Raw genomic sequence first — 21,449 nt, 5'->3', positions numbered from 1 at the left:
GGTAGTTCATATGAAATTAGATGTGACTTTTTTTTTTTTTGTTATGTTTGTACAAAGTGTGAAAAACTTGCAAACTGTAAAAAAACCTGTAATAAACCAAATGGGAATCGGAATTCCTTCACCTGAGGTAATCTAACCATAGCTCCACCTGAAGAGGCATTTTAAGAATTCCTCCACTTCACAATGGGATTCAAATCCAAAAATCTCTAAACAGTTGATTCATGGTGAATCCACAATATTGTTATGGAGGAAACTTTTGTGAATGGTAGCTTTTGTACAGAATCATTGTTAGTGAAAGCTGCCCCATATAATCTCAGATGATTCTTTGGTAACTTGGGAAACAGTTTTTTGGGCAACATTACCTACTGTTCAGGACTTTCTTGGTCACACCCACCATTTACTTATGTGTGATCATTAGTCAACTGCCACTGATTATACATACCATGTTCCAGATCTGCCACTCCTTGAGTGGGCTGAAGGGTTGGGGCACAAATGGTTGGTATGGGTTGATTGTTAATAGAGCTCAGGGAACTGTTTTGTGAATATCAAGGGGTACAGAATTTCTAGTTTCATTATTGTATATGTTGCTTTTATTTTTATTGTATATTAATTTCTGATGAAAGATGTGAGAACTGCACTTAATATTAGTATTAATAGTGGCAAATGATGCAAGAAAGCAATCTTATATAGCATCAGCCAAAAAAATCCCATTTCATCATTCCACCCTTCCAGCACTTTATCTAGTTCTTCCTTGAATTTATTCAAACTATCCAGATCAACACCAGATAGAAGCTTGTTCCAGCAATCAACCACCCATTCATTGGATGAAAGAAAACTTCTGCAACCATCCTTCCTCAGTTTGAATTTATGTCCCTTCTGTGTATGGTTTGAGCAAGAGGAAGAATGCCATCAGCATTGAGTTTGCTCAAGTCCCCAGATGCTGCAAAATTGCAGAACTGAAGCCTATCTTGATAAGAGCACCGCTTTGTTCCCCTCACCAATCTAGTCCTCTCCAGCAGCTCAACATCTTTCCTAAAATGAGCCCTCCAGACCTGTATGCTGTACTTCAGATGTGGAGTGACCTATTGCCTTATACAATAGGATAATCCCCTCTTTATCTTTGCTAGCAAAGTTCCTGTATATCATTGAAAAAAACCCTGTGAACTGTCCTCGCAGCCTGTCTGCACTGCTGAGAGAACTTCATATCAGACTGCACAATCACCCCAACTCCTCATTTTCCACTACCCTGAGTGTAGTACGACACAGTTGATATGTTATTCTGGGATGACTGCTAGCCACTTGCAGTAGCTTGTATTTGTGAATGTTAAAATTAAATTGCCACTTCTCCCATCGGCCTAATTTTTCTAGATCTTGTAGCAGCGTGCCTTCATTACTGTCATTAACTATCCTGCCAACCTTTGTATCATCTGCAAACTTAGACATTAAGCCTGATATACACTCATCAATATCATTGATAAAATACGGAAAACAATGATGACCCCAGAACCGAACCCTCTATGACTCCACTAACAACATTAGTCCACAGAGAACAGTGTTCATTGATAACTACTCTCTGTCTTCTCCTACTCAATCATTCCTTTATCTACAGTATCAGAAGCTTTCCTGAAATCTAAGTACAGTCGATTCCGGTTGTTTGGGACACATCGAGACTAGTGCATTTTAGCCCGATTAAGCGGCTGCCCCAATTATCCGAAGTTTCACGTAAATAGTTAAAAATACAATGTACCCCTCCTTTACAATTGATTCACTGTACAATCAAATCACTTTAAGATGAACTCACCATAGTAAAGTATCGTTCACTATACGATGTGTAGTAAGCATCGGTCATTGTGATCATGTTTGTGAATTGAATTTTAATTCTATTAGACAGCGATTCTGATTAGCGAAAATAGTAGGAATATTATCCACAGGCTATAAAAGTAAAGATATATTAAGCACAAATTTACCCTTTATTACCTTACCAATTAAAAAATTAAATGATACATGAAAATCGGAAGAATATACGTGATAATTGGAATAATTAATACGTACTGTAGTATGTACATACTAACTAGTTAACACTTCTGTTCACTGACATTTGTGGGTGATGGTTAAAATTTAAAACAGTAAAAAGATAAGCAATCAATAACAAAGAACACGACACACACAAATTGCAAGTAACACGGTATGTGCAAGTGAGAATGGAGTAACGAATTACGAAGCTTTAAAAATAGGAATGAAGAGAAGATTCTGAAAATTAATTTTTTTATATGATTGAAGATTCCATGGAAGTGTAAACACATTTTACCATAATAACCCACAGAATTCCAGCTGTCAGTAATATCGCAAATTCAATAAGATCGAGTTTACTATTGTTTATAGAGAGAGAGAAAATCTTTATTGCAACTAAATGAATACAATGTACATATATAGATTTAAGTGAAGTTGCAATTGTCCCGTCACGGCCAACGGCCAGGGGCTCACATCAGAATAGATAATGCTCACATCAAGATATATAATGGATAATGCACATTCTAAAATTAAAAATGTAACATGTAAACATGTCATTACACTTCTTCACATTACACAGTATTAACTATATTTACAATAAAATTTACAATAAAAATATCTTATTTATAATTTTATTTACAATATAATTATATAAAATATACATGAATGGCACTTCTCTGTCAAACGAATTTTGTTGTGGCACAGGAGAGCTTGGCAGATGGTGTGGAGGGCGCACGAACTTGTTCTCATTCGATTCTGGGATTGGAGCGAGCTGCTAACACTTCTTTCCTGTAGGTTTTATTGCTGCAAAATCTCTGCAAGTCAGCGTCGAGGTGCTGTACTTCCGGTAGCATTTGGTTTGGGAGGAAGTGGTTTGAGATATGAAGCCTCCGATTCCTCAAGCAGAGCATCGGGGTTGATCGAAGTTCTGGCTTGGGTATTCGCCGGTAACACAAATCCCAAATGGACGGTGTTGAGATCTGACCCGTGATCATTTTAACTGTAGCTATCAGTCGTTGTATTTCGATGATGTCAGGCAGTCGCTGCATCCCCAGTGAGGTAGCTAAGGCTGTAGTTCTGTCCTGTGGTGGAGACAAGCTTTCCAGTTAGCTCATTTAAGCAGCCAGAATTTTGCAGAGAGGATTGGTTTCTTCGTTGTAGTAGTTGCTGATGCCCACACTTCAGCAGCATAGAGGAGTGGAGAATAGATTACTGTTCTGATGAATTTCTTAATTACACGTGGCTCCTTAACATAAATTAGTTGTTTAGCTAGCCATCGGAGAGAGGTTGCTCTGGAAGTGAGCTTGTCTACATGAGCATGAAACCGGAGTTTTGGGTCAAATACTATTCCCAAATCCGCATGTGTAGGAGTGGCAGATATTACAGTTCCATCGAGTGTTGGGGATATTATTGTAGGGGTTGGTCTGAGAGAGAGAACACCATTAGCTTTGTTTTTTGTGGGTTGATCGAGAGTCCATACTGTTTGAGGTAAGAGGCGACATTGATGAGACTATTATTAATACTTTCTGTAGCTTCAAGGTGATTGTTGGAAGCAATACGCGTTAGAATTTTTATATCATCTGCATAGGTGATGATTTTCTCATTGTTACGGACAAGAGGCACAATGATGGCTGTAAATAATAAGCCAGATAGGACTCCTCCTTGCGGAACACCAGCAGAAATTGCCTTCTTGTGCGATTGTGCATAGGCATCGACTTGTAGTACCCTATCATAGAGGAGTGATGCTATGAACCAGAGGATATTACCTTGGATTAGATAGTGGTCTTCCAGTAAGTGGAGGAGCGCCGACACGTTGATGGCGTCAAAGGCAGCTTCAATATCCAGGTACGTGATTGCAAGTTCCTCTTGCTGTTCAAAAGCGGACAATATATTACATGTGGTTGCAAGGAGGTTCGTCACTGTGGATTGGTTTCGGATTGCGTAGTGGACCTGTGGCAGCCTATCCCCAAGAATCTGATTCATTAAGGTGGGCAGCATAAATTTTTCCAGGATTTTCAGGAGTGTTGAGGAGTTAGATATCGGCCAAAAGTGCCTGGGTAGAGTGGGGTTTCGAACTTTTGGATGTGGTCTGACAAGGTAGCTATTTCAGGCTTTAGGAAAATTTCTTGTTGTTAGAATTCCGTTGAAGATGGACTTGAGCGGTTGGAGGATGAACGGACTGAGGCATTTTACCATGAATTGCAGTACTTTGTCGGCCCCCGCGGTTGCTGTCGCTGGAAGGGAGTTTATTGCTGCTGTCAGCTGGTGTGTAGCGATGGTGATGGAATGCAAGATGTCTTGTTGTAATTCATTGTCGGGACATAAAAGAGAGTTTAGTTGATCTGCACGCATATTAAATCTGGTAATATGATCTAACCACTGAGTTGGGTCCAGCTGACTAGGAAAGCTATGGGACCTGAAGCGGTATGGGATTTTCCCTTTTTGAAGTTGGGCACCCAGATGTGCTGTTATTGCTCGTGATTTCTCCCTATTAAATTGCGCTCGTGCTCTTGAATAAGATATCCAGTCGGAAGTCTGTTGAATTCTTTTCCAGATCTGGTGTAGCTGCTGCTTTAACAGGAAGGCCATGTGTACAGTTGGATTCCACCAGGCTTTGGAGTAAGATGAGATCCTTATCTTCTTTGATGCGGAATATTGTGCAATGGTGTTTACCCAGTTTGTTAATAGTGTTACCACAAGTGGAACGTCACACGTTTCAAAGACATGCCAAGGTATAAGGGTGGCAGCTTGCAGGCATTTTTGGATGTTAAGGAGCTTGGGGCTGACAATGACGGCAGTTTGAACGTTTTTTCGGGCAGGTGGTCCCCGAGTAGGAATAATTAATTTTGCGTAGATAGGGTCGTGATCCAATTTGTAGTGCGTCTCAGGTAGTTCTTCAATCATACATGCTAAGGAGGAAAATAGCAAGTCAAGGTGGTTTTCTCCTCTAGTAGGGCAGTGATCGATTAAGTGTATATTTGCTGACTTCATGTAGTCAACAAGGATCTTCTTGTGGGCAGTGAGCTGTGGAGTGAGGTTGAAATCCCCGATGGCGATATTGTGAGCTGAGGGGTGAAAGTGGGTGATTGCCCAGTTGGCTGCCTCAGTAATGATATCAAGGGTACCGGCGGGATATACATTACACAGATATCTATTGTGGATGCGTTTCTGAGCATTGTCACGGCTAGGGCTTCGAAATTTGGTGAGTCACTGTAGATAGTGTTGATCAATTTGAAGGTCACGTCTTTGAAGAACATAGCAACACCACCTCCCCTTCTATTCCTCCTGGATGTGAACTCTGTCACATAGCCTGCTGGTGTAGCTATCACTATATTCTGCTGCTCGTGCTCAAGCTATGTTTTGGATATAGCTAAAATATCGAATTCGCCTGCTAGCAGGATTTGCTCCATAGTCTCCATTTTATTTCGCAAGCTTCTCACGTTCTGATACATTACACTTACGGTATTAGAGCGGTAAACTTGAATTAAATTTTTGGACTTCGAAGGAGGAAGTACCACATGAGGTCGTGGGTGTCGCATTATGATCACGGTTGGGATCGGCCAGTGTAGCTTGTCTTGCTTGCTCGGAGAATTTGGGCTGGGCTATGGGGTAAAATGGGGCTGTTGTCTATTGCGATGGTTGAACCGACTGTTTTGTTTTGTGTATGGTGTAAGGGGCGCGACCAATATAGAGCCTGGATCTTGAGTCAGCGTCCATTTAGTCGAGTGTCCGATGCGTGCTCCGTGATGTTTCTCCTTCTGACGCTGTTGCTTGGGTAGAACGGTCGGACAATAACACCAATCGGCCAGGAAGAGGGGTTACTGATAGCTTCGACGGACGTTGGTTCACAGGATAACTTGAATGAAGCGTAATTATTGCTCTTGGTAGGTAGCTTAGTGGCTTCCGCACTGACGTAGAGGTCTTGAAGAAGGATGTTAGCTACTTGTTCAGGAGTTGTTAGGGGATGCAGAAATCCTTAGATGTTTTGTTGGGATGTGGCATCATGGGTCTGAGCCTAGAAGAATTTGACATGCCTGTTACACATGCATTTTTCATTCGTGCACCTGGTTTGTGTGACTGTTTGACCCTTGGTGATGGAGTGTTGTGAGTGGGATGGGGGCTGAGATCTAGCCACAATCCCTGCCCATGTTGTTCTGATGGCCTTTTTATTAGGACGAATTTCAGCATCATGAACTAGCGGTTCCATATGATGGCTGATGTCACTTCTTGGTGCAATCCTCGTGTGTACCGATGGCATAATTTCTGGACTTTCTTCACGACGGCATGAATTGTGCATGTGTATAGATTGTGAGGCACTCATGATGGCTGTGCTACGGCTGGTTGGAAGGAACATGGAGTGCTCACTCGGTGGAATTTTTATCTTTTCATTTGACGTGTCAGTTGAGGACCGCATTGGAGGTATATTATTGCCTTTTGCATGGGAATGCGATATTTTTCTGTGTAGTGATCGCTTTCTGCATATTTTCCACAGCACTGACGCAGGAATAGAATGACTTATGCTGCGTTTCACATCCTCACGAATTTTGCTAGAGAAAAGCTCGTAACACGTATCGTAAAATGTATCAAACTCCGATTGTACACGTTTTAGCAGCACAGCCTTGAAGTTACTCAACATTGGCAACAGGAACTCATCAGTTATATGAGGTTGGGTGGAATGAACAGGAAGGTTTTTATTTCGCAGCCCTATTGAATACTGCCTATTCGTTTCCATTGTGACCTCCGCATCAGAGTACATGCTGACACTCTTTGGCATCCAAATCGACGCGGCTGCCTCGGGTGCGTGGGTCCATTCAGTCTATGAGGCAGTGCTGACGTGAGAGGTAGGATTGAGATCGTGCTGTGTTCCGATGGTGCGCTTGGTCGTGGGGATCTCTTTACGTTACTGGTTTCACTGGGAGTATCCTCAGAGTCAATTGGTCCGAGAAACGGAGTGGCACTTTCAGTATCAGTGGTCGAAGTAGCTGGCTCTGTGCCCTCCAGTTTCTGAACTCGATTCACGTCTTGTGACGTCGAACCGGGTTTCTCTGGTGAGATTTCAGATTTCCTTGGGGATACCCTCCGGCAATGAGCACAAACGTAACGTTCTTCAGCTGACTTTGACATTTTAAAGATTTGTGACTGTCCAGATCAGTTTCCGCATAAGGAGCGGCCGCAGTCACTATTGCATATTAGTATATGTTTGACCTTCTTCAGACAGGCCTGACAAGTGTGTATACAATCTTCCATCTGCATATTGCTTATTTCACTGCTACTATTTGAAGGCAGCAAATTTTAACGTTGATCCGAATTCTTTTACAGTGGCTTCCACGTAATTCTTTTAGAGCAGACACAAAGAAGGGTCACTATTGTTTGTGGGCTTTCAATTTCGTATAGGGTTAATAGCATCAGTTCCGTCCGGCCACTGCTCAAGGTGTTGAGACACGGACAGGTGTTCTTCCCTCAGTAGAGACAATGCTACGATCGCTGTAGGCTAGGATTACTGAGGATAAGTACAGTTAACAGAAGCTATGCAGAATATGCGAGTGCCAATCGTCATAAAGAGCATTCAAACATGATAATAATATATCTATTTACCTGAACGACTATTATCCCTGGTATGGCTGTATTTAGATGCGTGTTCGCACAAGGATTCCGGCAGTATCAAATGGACATCTCATCATTGAAAATATCATTATTTTTAACTTACATTCAGCAGAGCCAAAACGGTGTGACCGTTCACCTCGCATTACTGGCATGCCCAATAAACAGGTGACTGCTAATTGTTTTTATTGTTTTATGGTTGTGACCTCCAGAAATCCGACCGAACTAGGTGGTACGGTCGGAGACAATCGTAGGGTAATCTCCAGTTTTGCGGTCTCCTGCCCCAATTAAACGGCATTTTGTCCCAATTAAGCGAAGTAAACCCTGGCTATTTTCTTGATTGGGTTCTGTTTTTTAAGATTTGTCCCAAATAAATGGCTGCCCCGATTAACCCATGGCCCAAATAACCGGAATCCACTGTATATGATACCAAAATTATTTTTTGCATCATTCCTGTCACAGTGTCATAGTATCTATCCAATTAAATAGATCAGACAAGATCTTCCCTTTACAAATGTATGCTGTGACTGAAGTTTTTTTTTTTTTTTTTTTTATGTAAACCCCAAACACGAGAGGTGTTAGAACCTATAGTACTTAGTACCGTGCTTGGCTTGAAGGTTGAGAAGACGAAAGAAGATATTTGTTGACATTGGACTTGAACTTCTGTAGACTGTAATTTTCAGGAAATACGTATGAAGGAAGGTTGTTCCAGAAAATGGCAGTTGAATGAATAAATGAGGAAGATGAAAAGTTGGTTCTGTGAGTTTGAAGTTGGACAGTAAATGGATGTTGGCTGGTGGCGGCACGTGTTCGGACTGTTTTGAAAGAAAGAGCGGGAATTATAGAAGCCAATTCAGAAGAACAGTGCCCATGGAAGTATCTGTAGAAGAGGCATGCAGCAGAAACAGTACATCTATGAGACAGCGAGTGGAGAGACTCTGTTAGAGATGAATCATTGATTAACCTAACTGCCCTCTTCTGAATGGAATCAAGAAGCCTGAGAGAGGTTTTGGGGGCACCACCCAAGATGTGGGAACAATATTCCATGGTAGGGCGGATTTGCGATTTATACAGAGTGGGCAGCTGTTTGGAAGAAAAGTAACGCCGAGAGCAAAAGAGAAAACTAAGTTTTTTAGATGCAGAAGAAGCAATATTAGTAATGTGCTTGTGCCAAGAGAGATTAGAAGTCAGGGTAATCCCCAAAAGAGATATATCATTTTGCCTAGAAATTGGAGTGTCACTAAAGAAAAGCATAGGAGCAGAAGAATCCTTTTTGCGAGATATAAGACAAGTCTGAGTTTTAGAAGGGTTGAAATCAACCAAGTTGTCTTTGCCCCACTGGAGAATCATCTGAAGATTGGCATTTAAGGAATTGGTAGCAGATTTTCGAGAAGTTAAAGCTGATTGAGCAGGACAAGGTTTCTCTAAATTGAAAGTGGAATGCAATGTGCTATCATCGGCAAAACTATGGATAGGATTTCCAGTCAATGGAAGAAGGTCATTAATATACAAGAGGAAAAGAGTGGGGGAAAGAACTGAACCTTGGGGGACACCAGCATTAGTGGAGAAGTTAGAAGACAGAGAGCCATCTACCATCACCCTCAGTGAGCGAACAGAGAGAAAACTGGATAACCAATTACTAAAAACAGTTGGCAAACCATAAGATGGAAGCTTGTTTAGAAGACCTTTATGTCAAACACGATTGAAAGCCTTTGAGATGTCAAGAGCAACTACTTGTGTTTCACCGAACCTTTCCATTGAATTAGTCCATAAATGGGTAACATAAGCCAGAATATCACCAGTGGATCGACACTGACGGAATCCATACTGGCGATCGTTGATCAGACGGAAGGTTTCTAGGTAGTTTAAGAGTTGGCGGTTAATTGATTTCTCCATTACTTTAGGAGAGTAGAAGTAATTGCAATGGGACGATAATTGGATGGGAGGAATTTGTCACCCTTTTTAGGAACTGGCTGGATATGAGAAAATTTCCAAGCAGAAGGAAAAACACCTTTGGAATAAGAAAGTGAAAAAAGGTGGTAAAGAATAGGAGTAAGTTGAGTAGCACAGGTTTTGAGAACAAGTGGAGAAAAAATACCATCAGGACCTGGAGCTTTCTTAGCATCAAGATTTGTCAAAATCCTTCTGACATCCTTTTGATGGAGGACCACAGGAGGCATTGAATGGAGAGTGTTGGGAATGGTGGGAGGTGTTTTACCAAGATCATTAATACATGAGTTGGCAGAAAAATGGGATGCTAGCAGGTCAGTTTTATCCTTGGCTGAAGTGACAACAGAACCATCTGGTTTAGACAGAGATGGGAGCAGAGATGTGCAAAAGTTGCGGCCAATAGCTTTGGCAAGAGACCAGAATGCTCGGCTACCATTAGGGCAAGAAGCTCTTAGCCTGTTCAATCGCTAGTTTAGACTGATTAATAACTGCTTTACAATTGTTGCGAGCTTTGGTGTACAAAAAAATGAAACTGAAGAATTAGAAACGAGCCAATTACGATATGCAACATTCTTCTCTTGAACAGCCTTAGCACATTTATTGGAAAACCAAGGTTTAGATAAAGGACGAGATTTTAAAGTGGAGTGTGAGATAAAGTATTCCATTCCTGCAAGAATAATTTCACTGACACGATCTGAGCAAATGTTGACATCAGAAGTTTTTGAACAGTAATCCGACCAAGGAAAATAAGAAAAGAAGTCCCGCAGGTCATCCCATTTTGCATTCTTGTAATGCAAAACAACACGAGGTTGGGAATAGTCATGAGATAAAGGTTCCATTGGAGAAGAGACAATCACCAAGTTGTGATCTGAAGTGCCTAAAGGACCTCTCACTTTGATCGTGTACTTAGAAGGGTTGTTTGTGAGAAAAAGATAAAGCGTATTGGCTGTATGATTAGGATTGTCTTGTATTCTTGTAGGTAAATGAACAATCTGTGAAAAGTCATTAGTAATTGCAAAAGCCTCAGCATCTCGACCAGCTGGGTTGGTGTGACAAGAAAATGGAAGCCAGCTGGAGTTGTGAACATTAAAATCACCAAATTACCTCACTGTTAGGAAAGTTGGACTAGAGAAAGTCAAGTTGCAAAGAGAGGAAGTCAAAGAGTTCCAAGTCATTAGTGGAGTTGGGAGAACGGTAGAGACAACAGATGAATTTGACACAATGAGGTAAAGAGATTTTGAGCCAGAGAAGATCAAAGAGAGGAGATTCCAAATTGCCAAGTCTCTGACAGGGAATATCAGAACGGACATATGCACAAGTACCACCTTTGAGGTGAAAGGAATCATACAGCGAATAATTTGGGCATCTGAGATGAGCAGTAGTTGAATCAACCGATAACTGAGATTCTGTCAGAAAAAGTACATGGGGTTTGGCAGACTGCAAGTGGAAATGGACATCGTTGAGATTAGAATTGAGACCGCGTATATTTGTGAAATGAATTAGGAAGTCCTTGGGAGGTTTAGATCTTTTTGCAGATAAGCTTGCTCTATTAGTTTGACAATTCATTGTGTATTCAATAGTAAGATAAAGTGAGTGGGACATGCTGTATGAAGTAATGAAATTTTTGGATATGGTGTACATGTGGTAAGAATATACCCAGATCCTTGACATAACGTGGCCTCGACAGCCCCCCACATACACACTACTCGGACTCCCTCCAGTCACTATCTGGCAGAGTAGATGTATCAAGATTATACACTAGCTGATCCAGAAGCCTCCTAAAGAGTTACCAATAGGTTCGGTCTGGTGTACTAACTAGCGACCGGCCTGCGAACACCGTTTTTAGACCTACATGAGCAGTTAAATCATCGAAATGTAAGGAATATTGGATCTCGCCACGGTGGTCATCATAACCTCAAAAGTCATCAGTCATACTGCATGATGGAAGAGATAGGGGGTAGGGTTGACCGGAACTTAGCTCTAGAGACTAAACATGGGTTCCACCACTTCAAGCCTCCAATAAGCAAAGTGGTGGTATTGTGCCGGTTGATGATAGTACTGCTTGGTAACATAGAGGGGCGGCGTTCCTCCATGTGGTGTGGGCACCACACCTCAACCCCTGCTTACGTTGGTTCATCCCTGGGTGGTTGCCCACCATGTACTTGTGCATGGAGGTTATACCAAGGATTATTAGTATTAGTAATGGCCGCATGGTGCAAGAAAGCCTATGGCTTATGCTGCACCAGCCAAAAAAAAAAAAAAAAATCCGAACAAAACAATGATAAAAACAACAACAACAACAAAAAATAATAATAATTAATAAAAAAAAAAAAAAAAAAGGAAATTAAACCTATCATCCTATTCGCTTTCCTTTCCCGAAAGTACTATCCAGATGCCCTTTGAATTTCCCCAAACTCTCTGGCTAAAATAAAACTTCCTGCAGTCCAATCTAAACATTTCCCCCCGTAACTTGAATTTATGTCCCCTAGTTCTAGCATCATTTATAATCTTGAAAATTTCGTCCTCATTCATTTTACTGATGCCTCTCAGAACCTTAAACACCTCAATCAAATCTCCTCTAAGGTGTCTAGTTTCCAAACTCTGCAACCCACATATTCGAAGTCTTTCTTCATAAGGACGCCCTTTTGCTGATCTCACCAGGCGAGTTACCTGTCTTTGCACCCTTTCAAGAAGCTCGATGTCTTTCTTTAGGTGCGGTCTCCATACTCGAACACAGTATTCCAAGTGTGGTCTAACATAAGCCTTATATAATGGGATTATCAAGTCCCTGTCTCTACTTGCAAAAGTTCGATAGATCATCGATAGGACACCATGGGCCTTCCTTGCAACCTGTTTACAATGCTCAGAGAATTTCATGTCTGACCGTATCGTAATACCCAAGTCCCTTTCTTCCAGTACAGGGTTTAGTTGAACTCCACCAAGTGAATAAGTTATTTTAGGATTACTGTTTCCCAGGTGTAATACCTTACACTTTGTTGGATTAAAGCAGAGCTGCCATTTTTCTGACCATTCCTGAAGTCTATCTAGGTCTCTCTGAAGAAGCTCAGCTTGACAGTGATCATTAACTACTCTACCAATTTTAACATCATCTGCAAATTTAGACATCACGCCCTCTATCCCTTCATCAATGTCATTTATGTAAATTAAAAACAACAGTGGTCCTAATACTGATCCTTGTGGAACCCCACTTCTTACATCACCCAATCTGAGGAATAGCCATTTATCACAACCCCTCTGCCTCCTGCCCTGAAGCCATCCTGCTATCCATCTAAGGATTTTCCCAGTGATTCCAACCTGTTCCAGCTTATAAAGCAACCGCTCATGTGGGACTGAGTCAAAAGCTTTGCTGAAATCTAAATAAACAATGTCGAAATTATTCCCTAAATCCAGCTTGTGAGTGACCCTTTCGAAATAGCGAACCAGATTTGTTGATATTGTATTAACAGTCCCAATTATTATTAACAGTCCCACCATCGTGAAGGTGCAAGCAGAGGATTTGGCTGTCACAGACTTCGTCGAAATTGGGCCCACTTGACTTGAGTGTCACCCGAATATCAGTTCCATCAGCGTTTTAGACTCCCAGGTGGCAAGTACAGCTTGTCTGGCATATCTGAGAGAATATCAGTGACAACCTCAAGGACCAAGGTGTATAACTGCACTTCTGTCTAGCTGGTCCTGCATTACCTCTTTAACCAGACACTCCATTATTTTCCCTAGAACAGAAGTTTAGCTAACAGGTGTGTAATTGCTCATCACCCTTTGGCACCTCTTTATGAATTAGGGATATATTTGTACATCTGCAGTCCGCAGGGGCATCCCTTGACTCCAAAGATGCTCTCTTAATTATGCCTAAGGTTTGCTTACCTCCTTTGCTACCTCCCTTAATATAATTGGATAAATCCCATCCACCCCAGGTGCCTTTTTTTTTGTGTTTATCTTCAACAATTTCTCTCCCATTTTACTGTCAGTTATCACAAAATTTTTCAACTTACTGTTAAGAGTTTGATAAACTTCTGGTATCTCCTCCCAACCTGTCGCCTCAGATTCATGAACAATTAAATCATCGATATCAAGTAGACCAATGTGATTCAATCCCTTACTTCCACTGTTAATACCAGTAAAGAAGTCTTTGCTAATTTTGTTGGCTTTATTTGCAGAGACTTATTGTAATCTGCCTTCGCTTGCCTAGCCTCCTTTATGACTTGGTTGTAGACATATTTTATAACCTGCCATAGGCTTCTGTATCACCTGATAATTATTATGCATCCCATGCATTTTTCTTTTCTTAAGCCTTTCTTCATAAGAGCATCCCTTTGTTCCATTGACTAATCTTGTTGCCTTCTCTGTACTCGTTCCAGCAGCTCTACATACTTCCTAAAATGAGGCCTCCAGACCTGTACACAGTACTCAAGGTGTGGCCTGACCATTTCCTTATACAAGGATATAATCACCCCCTTATCCCTGCTAGAAAAATTCCTGTGCATCATTGACAAGACACCATGAGCTACATTTGCAGACACTCTGCACTGCTCAGAACACTTCATATCTGACGGCACAACTACCCCTAGGTCCTTTTCATTCTCTACCACCCTGAGTGCAGCACCACACAGTTGATATGTTATTCTGGGGTTACTGTTACTCATACGCAGTACTTTACATTTGTCAATGTTAAACTTCAGTTGTCACCTCTCAGCCCATCTGCTCAACTTTTCTAGTTCCTGTTGCAGCAGCGTAGTGTCATTTACAACCCTGCCAACCTTCTTATCATCTGCAAAATTAGACATTAAGCCTGATATATCTTCATCAATATCATTAATAAATACAGAAAACAACAATGGTACCAACACCGAACCCTGGGGGACATCACTAATAAAGTTAGTCCACGAAGAGCAGTGTTCATTGATTACCACTCTCTGTCTTCTCCCACTCAACCATCCCTTTATCCATAGCAGCAATTTGTCTCCAATGCCACACTGCTCCAACTTGTACAATAGTCTTCCATGTGCAACAGTATCAAAAGCCTTTCTAAGATTGAAATATATAATATCAAAATTATTCTTTGCATCTAGTTCCTTTGTGACCACATCATAGTATCCAATCACATTGGTCAGACAAGACTTCCCCTTAACAAACCCATGCTGTGTGCGAGCTATAACTGAAATCGTGTCTAGATGAACCTGCAATGCTTCTTTAACCAGTGCCTCCATTAATTTCTTCCATTAATGCAGCACCACTTATGCAGACAGATGCACTGTATCTCACAGATACAAACAGCAGACTGAATCATAACAGCTTGGGAAAACGAAACCAATACCAATGGCTTCCGAGAAGCAATGTAGAAAGCTATTGAGACACACGTACACAGTGACATCTTGTTCCCAGAAATAATGAAAGATATGTATGTATCTGATGAAGGGTTAAGCTTACAATGTCAACTTTGGAACAGCAGCTCGCAGTTATGCTGCTACATCGTTAGCACTTAATGGTGTATTTATTTGAAATGTTACCTATGCTGCATACTTGTTCTATCATATCTAATAGTTGCTTTTCCATATTTGTAGTGAATGAGATACTGTAGGAGCATTAGCAATCTTGAACATTGGCGAGATATTTCACCTAAGTCTCAATGAAAGGCAGTAGTAGAGAGAGAGAGAGAGAGAGAGTACTTTATGCTTCATCCATAGCTACAGCAAAATTACACCCTTAATGAGAGGAGCAACTTGAGGGAGAATTAGTGGGGAGAAAGTTGAAATTGAACTTCTGCCAACAAGAAAACATCTATGGCCATATTATATATTTATGAGAACTTATATATGAGAATGAAAAACAATAATAATAATTTATCTGACCATGTATCCTTCCTCAGTTGGTATATTTAGAAAGAGGCACTTATGAGCTTTCAATTAATACTAAATATAGCTAGCATATAATTAAACTGAAAATTGCAAAAAATATGGAGCCCAAAATTCACACAATTATCATCTTTGCTACCTAGAATCCATACATTACATCATCATTAGTTGGTTCCACATCATTATTAGTAGATTCCACTGTACAGAATCTAAAACTGCATGAGACCACTGTAGTTTCCTTCATGAAAGTGAAAACCCTTCCCTTTACCCTTGATGATATTTACATCTTTAAGTAAATTCTACATTAATAAAAAAAAAAAAAAAGGTAAACTGCAGCCATTATCAATCCATTGCAGGATGGAAGTCTCCTCAACAATTCATGTTGAGGGAAATGGACCATAATCTGCCACGCTGGTCCAGTACAGGTTGGCAGATCAACCTTATTTAGCAGTGAGGGGCTTGAACCCTGGTCTACTCAAAGAGCATGTGCTATTGCATTCCCACTCCTGACCACTTGGCTACAGAGGCTGCTCCACATCAATACGCTGATTACTGCCACCTATTACTTCTTTTGTCTGCAGATTTTTAATGCATGAAAAATCACTGCTTATAATCAGATATATAATCAGATGAAGAGTGTTGCTCTTTTTCTTTTGCCTCTCTAGCATGCTACTGCTGTAGAAAACAGTCATCCAATAAATCCACAAAATTCATGCTGCAAGTGAGTGTGACCAGCCCACAGGTTCCAGTCAATATCTGGAAAGTGAAAGTCCCCGTTATAAGGCATTCTGAAGTGGGATTTACTCAAAGAGGTAACTACCATCAGGGGGTAAAGGGAAGGATTATTGCTTTCATAAAGGCGACTACGATGGTCTGAGACAGTATTTAAAGAACTTATCTTGGAAGCTGCTAGGCTTTACATACCATCTAAGAAATATTGTTCAAGGTTTAGGCCTAAATGGATGTCAGATGAACTAATGTGACATATGGCAGAGAAGAAAAATGCATGGGATACATAAAAATTAACACGTGACACAGAAGCCTATCATAGATATAAGTTGATCTGTAACCAAGTTACAAACGAAGTTAGGCAGGCGAAGGCAGATTACGAGAAATCTTTGGCAAGGGATGCAAAGAAAAACAGCAAAGAGTTCTTTACTTATGTAAACTCTAGAAGGAGGGGGATGAATCAGATTGGTCCACTTGATATCGATGGGTCAACTGTTGATGATCCTGCTCAGGTAGCTAACGAACTAAATGAATATTTTGCATCGACATTCACACATAAGGAGTTATTCAGCAGCGCCTCCATAGCCAGGTGGGAAGGAGCAGCAGTGCGTAGCACATTCTTCTTGATTAGACCGGGGTTCGAGCCCGTCACCACCAAATACGGAGGTTGCGGAAAGGCCAGGGAATGACCACCGCATATCCCGGAGCAATATGGCCTTAGTTGCTAATGCTCCTAAAAACCAAATAACAAACAACAACAGTTATTCAGCGAGGGGAATGCCAGAGGTGTATTCAACTCTGGTAGTAAGCTAGATAATCTTGTAATAACTGAGAGTAAAGTGGAGGAGAAATTGTTTAAGATAAACACAAGAAAGGCACCTGGGGTGGATGGGATCTATCCAGTTATATTAAAGGAGGCAGCAAAGGAGGTAAGCAAACCCTTAGTCATAATTATGAGAGCTTCCTTGGACTCAGGGGAGGTACCCATAGACTGGAGATGTGCAAATGTGACCCCAATTCACAAAGGAGGATCAAAGGCTGACACAAGTAATTATAGACCTGTGAGTTTAACTTCTGTTCCAGGAAAATTAAAGAAGCACTGCAGGATTATCTAGACAAGACTTCAGTTATAGCTCGGACACAGCATGGTTTTGTTAAGGGGAAGTCTTGCCTGACCAATTTGATTGGATACTATGATGCAATCACAAAAGAACTGGATGCAGGGAATAACTTTGATATTATATACTTGGATCTTAGAAAGGCTTTTGATACTGTTGCACATGGACGACTGCTGCACAAATTGGACCAGTGTGGCATTGGAGGCAAATTGCTGCTATCTATGGATAAAGGGATGGTTGAGGGGGAGAAGACAGAGAGTGGTAATCAATGGACACTGCTCATCGTGGACTAATGTTATTAGTGGAGTCATTATTATTTATTTATTTATTTATTATTATTAGCCATATGGTGCAAGAAAGCCTGAGGCTTATGCTGCACCAGCCAAAAAAAAAAATTTCTGAGTTACCCTGTGAGAGAGAGCAAAGTAGAAGGGTATGATGATATCCGGCTCAGGACCGTGGGTGGGCCAAGCTCACACTCACCAGATGTGAGCCCCTGGGGTTAAATTCACTCCATAGTGCTGTGCTGTTAAAAAAAACAAAAGTAACCCTCTTAACCGTTTTCAGAGTGTTCAATCAACATGGATGAAAAATACTGAAATTATGATCGATGAAGTGGAGAAGAGACCGACATTATTTTCAAAAATATCACAATTCTTAAAATGTTTCTGAAAATCATACCAGAAAATGTAATAACTCATCACAGCCGGTAATGATCATTCTCAAGTACGAAAAGAACTGGCGAGGATAATCATGCATCTCATACCTTGTACAGATTTTTCCTTTGATTTTCCTCTCGCTGAAAGTGGATGAGCCCAGCATTCTCTTTTTCTCCCTCATTTGTATTATTAAGGCGGTAACAATTATTACAGCTTTGTCGCAATCAATCTCGAATCTGAGCAACTAGAAAACATTTTAGTCTTTGATGTGCTGAGGTACAGCAAAAAAAAACAAAGTTTTTTCCAACTGCAGCCGTTGCCCACGACTACAGACGGATTACCTGTCGTACACAGGTAATCCTGTGTACGACAGCTTAAGGCTTTGATTTTATCACCAAAACATGTTAGTTTTAGTGATAAAAACAAATCAATAAATCAGGAGTCAAACATACATTAGCAATATCGCAGCACATGCTGTAACAATGGCGTCTGCTGCTCCGTCATATTTTCAAAGCACGGAAACGATAAACGCTGATTTCAAAACCTAACCAAATTAGGAAAAATAACCCTCACCTGGAAGCTCTTTACTATCAGCATCTGCGAGTATAAAAAATTCATTCCACGATTAACTTTACTCTGAAAAATAACACAAAATCCAACACAGCCACACAACTTTAACAGCACATTCAAAAAAAAAAACGATACACCTCTTTATACACCTCTTGCAGCCCGTCTGCACTGCTCAGAGAACTTCATATCTGCCTGCACAATTACCCCCAGGTCCTTTTCATTCTCTACCACTGTCAGTGTAGTACCACAGAGTTGATATGGTGCTCTGGGGTTGCTGTTTCCCATATGTAGTACTTTACATTTGTCACTGAGTCCCTCAGGGTTCAGTGTTGGCTCCATTACTGTTTTCAGTATTTATAAATAATATTGATGATGGTGTATCAAGCTTAATGTCCTTTGCCATTTTCATTTGCCACCTCTCAGATGGGCTGAGAGGTGGCAAATGAAGTTTAACATTGACAAATGTAAAGTACTACATATGGGAAACAGCAACCCCAGAGCACCATATCAACTCTGTGGTACTACATTGACAGTGGTAGAGAATGAAAAGGACCTGGGGGTAATTGTGCAGGCAGATATGAAGTTCTCTGAGCAGTGCAGACGGGCTGCAAGAGGTGTATAAAGAGGTGTATAAAGCCATGGTGTCTTATCAATGATATACAGGAATTTTTCTAGCAGGGATAAGGAGGTGATTATTCCCTTGTATAAGGCAATGGTTAGGCCACACCTTGAGTACTGTATACAGGTCTGGAGGCCTTATTTTAAGAAGGATATAGAGCTGCTGGAACGAGTACAGAGAAGGGCAACAAGATTAGTGAATGGAACAAAGGGTTGCTCTTACGAAGAAAGGTTTAAGTTTTGCAAATTACAGTGTCTGGAAACTAGGCACCGGCGAGGTGATCTGATAGAGGTGTATAAAGCCTTGAATGGTTTGAGCATGCTCGATGATGATGGGATTCTGCCTCTTGCTCAGAATAATCACCTGTGAGGACATAAATTCAAATTGAGGAAAGACAGATGTAGGATAGATGTGTGGAAATTTGCCTTTAGCCAGTGGGTGGTTGGTTGGTGGAACAGACTTCCATCCCTTGCCGTGGAATTTGATAGCCTAAATAAATTTAAGGCTCAGCTGGACAGGTATTTCGAACGAATGGAGGGGTGAAGTGGAAGTTTTTTTTTTTTTTTTTGGCTGATGCTGCATAAGCTTGCTTTCTTGCATCGTATGCCTCTGCTAATGCTAATGCTAATTCTGATTCACTGGCTCACTCTGTTTCTCTGTACAGTTGTTCGTTGTACTCATCACAATTATTCAGCCTATAATACACTCCTGAACTGTCATTTTTGTTTTCCCATTGCTTGTGTCACACCAAACTGACTTTTCATTGCACTGGCTATCCTTGTAAACTGGATGTACTGCCTTAGATTTTATGCTTCTTAACTAAGAGCATAACTGCTCTCCCCTTCTGTCCTTTCTGTCCACGTTGTACTTCCCATATTCAAATTCTGCATCCCTTATATCTGAGTGATACCATGTCTCTGATATCCCTACAATACTTGCATTTGATGACTTGACCAACACTTCAACTTTGTCAAATTTATTTACTATGCTCTTAGCATTGGTTTACATGCAAGTATACCTGAACCTGTTCTTACCCTTAGTTACCCTAACACTTGGTTGATACACACTGACAACTGCTCCTGTAAATCTCTGGACTTCTTGGGAGGTCTCTGGTAGATTTTAATGTCCCAAAATCTGTCGTATATAGAATATTCTTATTCTCAGTTGTTCTGTATGACATGTTGGTTGTATGTGATACCTCTATTTTCAGCTATATTTATACCTCTATGCTACCTTATTTCCTTGTATGGAATAACCAATGGTTTGTCTAAAATGTGCTTGTTTATTAGTGCCCTAATATTTTGGTAACATATTGTAAGTCTAGTTGCCGTATTTACACTGTCATCTGATTAAATTATGTTCCATGTGTTATAATTCCTTCAGAACAGGAAATAACTTTAAATTTGATTAAAGTTTTTCTTTTGTTTTTATATTTTATGTTATTTCTTATAGTGCTCGCGATATTAAAGACTTAAAAATTCTTAAAACAACAAATGAGCTGGAAAAATCTTCAGATGTTTGTACTGTTGGTGACCAGCTGGGAGACTCAGTATTTGATGAATTAAATGTTTCAAACAGTTGTCAGTATAGAGGATCACCTATAAAAGAAGATTCCTTCAAGAAGAAATCTGGTAAATAATATATTTTGTTCATTTTACATGCACTTCCAGATATAAAACATTTAGATTTAACGTGTAGGTAGTTGCAGTGTGTTGGGAAAGGACGTTTCATGAAATGTGTGTGATTGAGGATTTCATTGAAAATCAAACTCTGTAATATACAGTATCTGATCAAAAAGTTCTAACTTTATTTTTCTAAAAAAAAAATTAGGGTACATACAATATTTTTGTAAACAATCCCCTTAAATGTAGTTTACCTATATGATATGCAAATGGCCCAACATTCCAGCTACTTCTGGAAGCCTTGCTGGATGTTTTCAGCTGAGAGCTGGTTGAATTCTGCTGTCATATTCTGTTAGATGGTTGAAATGTCATAAAATATTTATGTTTTCAGTTTCATTTTTATTTGCAGAAGAGAAAAAATCATATGGGGCAAGGCAAGGTGAATATGTTAGGTGAGATACTCCAGAAATGTTTTTTAGGTCAAAATTTTTGAACAGAGAGTGCAGTGTCATGTACATTGTTGTGATGGAGAAAGCAATCACTATTTTCAAACAGTAATGGTATTTCCTCTTGACTTTTTACTTTCAATTGAATCAATTTCAATTTCAATTTACTGTCTGACCATAATGAACAACCTTGAATGTTGAAAAAAAAAAAAACAGACAAACAAGGACTACTGTTTCCATGTTTTCACATTT

At 40.4% G+C, this 21,449-nt stretch overlaps 1 protein-coding gene across 1 annotated transcript in view; it reads left to right on the top strand.

Annotated features, from left to right (window-relative positions):
* Edc3 (Enhancer of mRNA-decapping protein 3) overlaps positions 1-21,449 on the top strand; it is a 169,191-nt gene that overhangs the window by 31,593 nt on the left and 116,149 nt on the right. The window contains exon 3 of the mRNA XM_090378479.1: positions 20,582-20,760. Coding sequence (XP_090234605.1) covers positions 20,582-20,760 — 179 coding nt within the window. The remainder of the gene's footprint in view (positions 1-20,581; positions 20,761-21,449) is intronic.

The sequence above is a fragment of the Mastigoproctus giganteus genome, chromosome 7 (genome assembly GCF_048544385.1).
Source record: "Mastigoproctus giganteus isolate SK-2022 chromosome 7, ASM4854438v1, whole genome shotgun sequence".
NCBI classification, from domain to species: domain Eukaryota; kingdom Metazoa; phylum Arthropoda; class Arachnida; order Uropygi; family Thelyphonidae; genus Mastigoproctus; species Mastigoproctus giganteus.
This window is presented reverse-complemented; position numbering and strand designations above follow the sequence as displayed.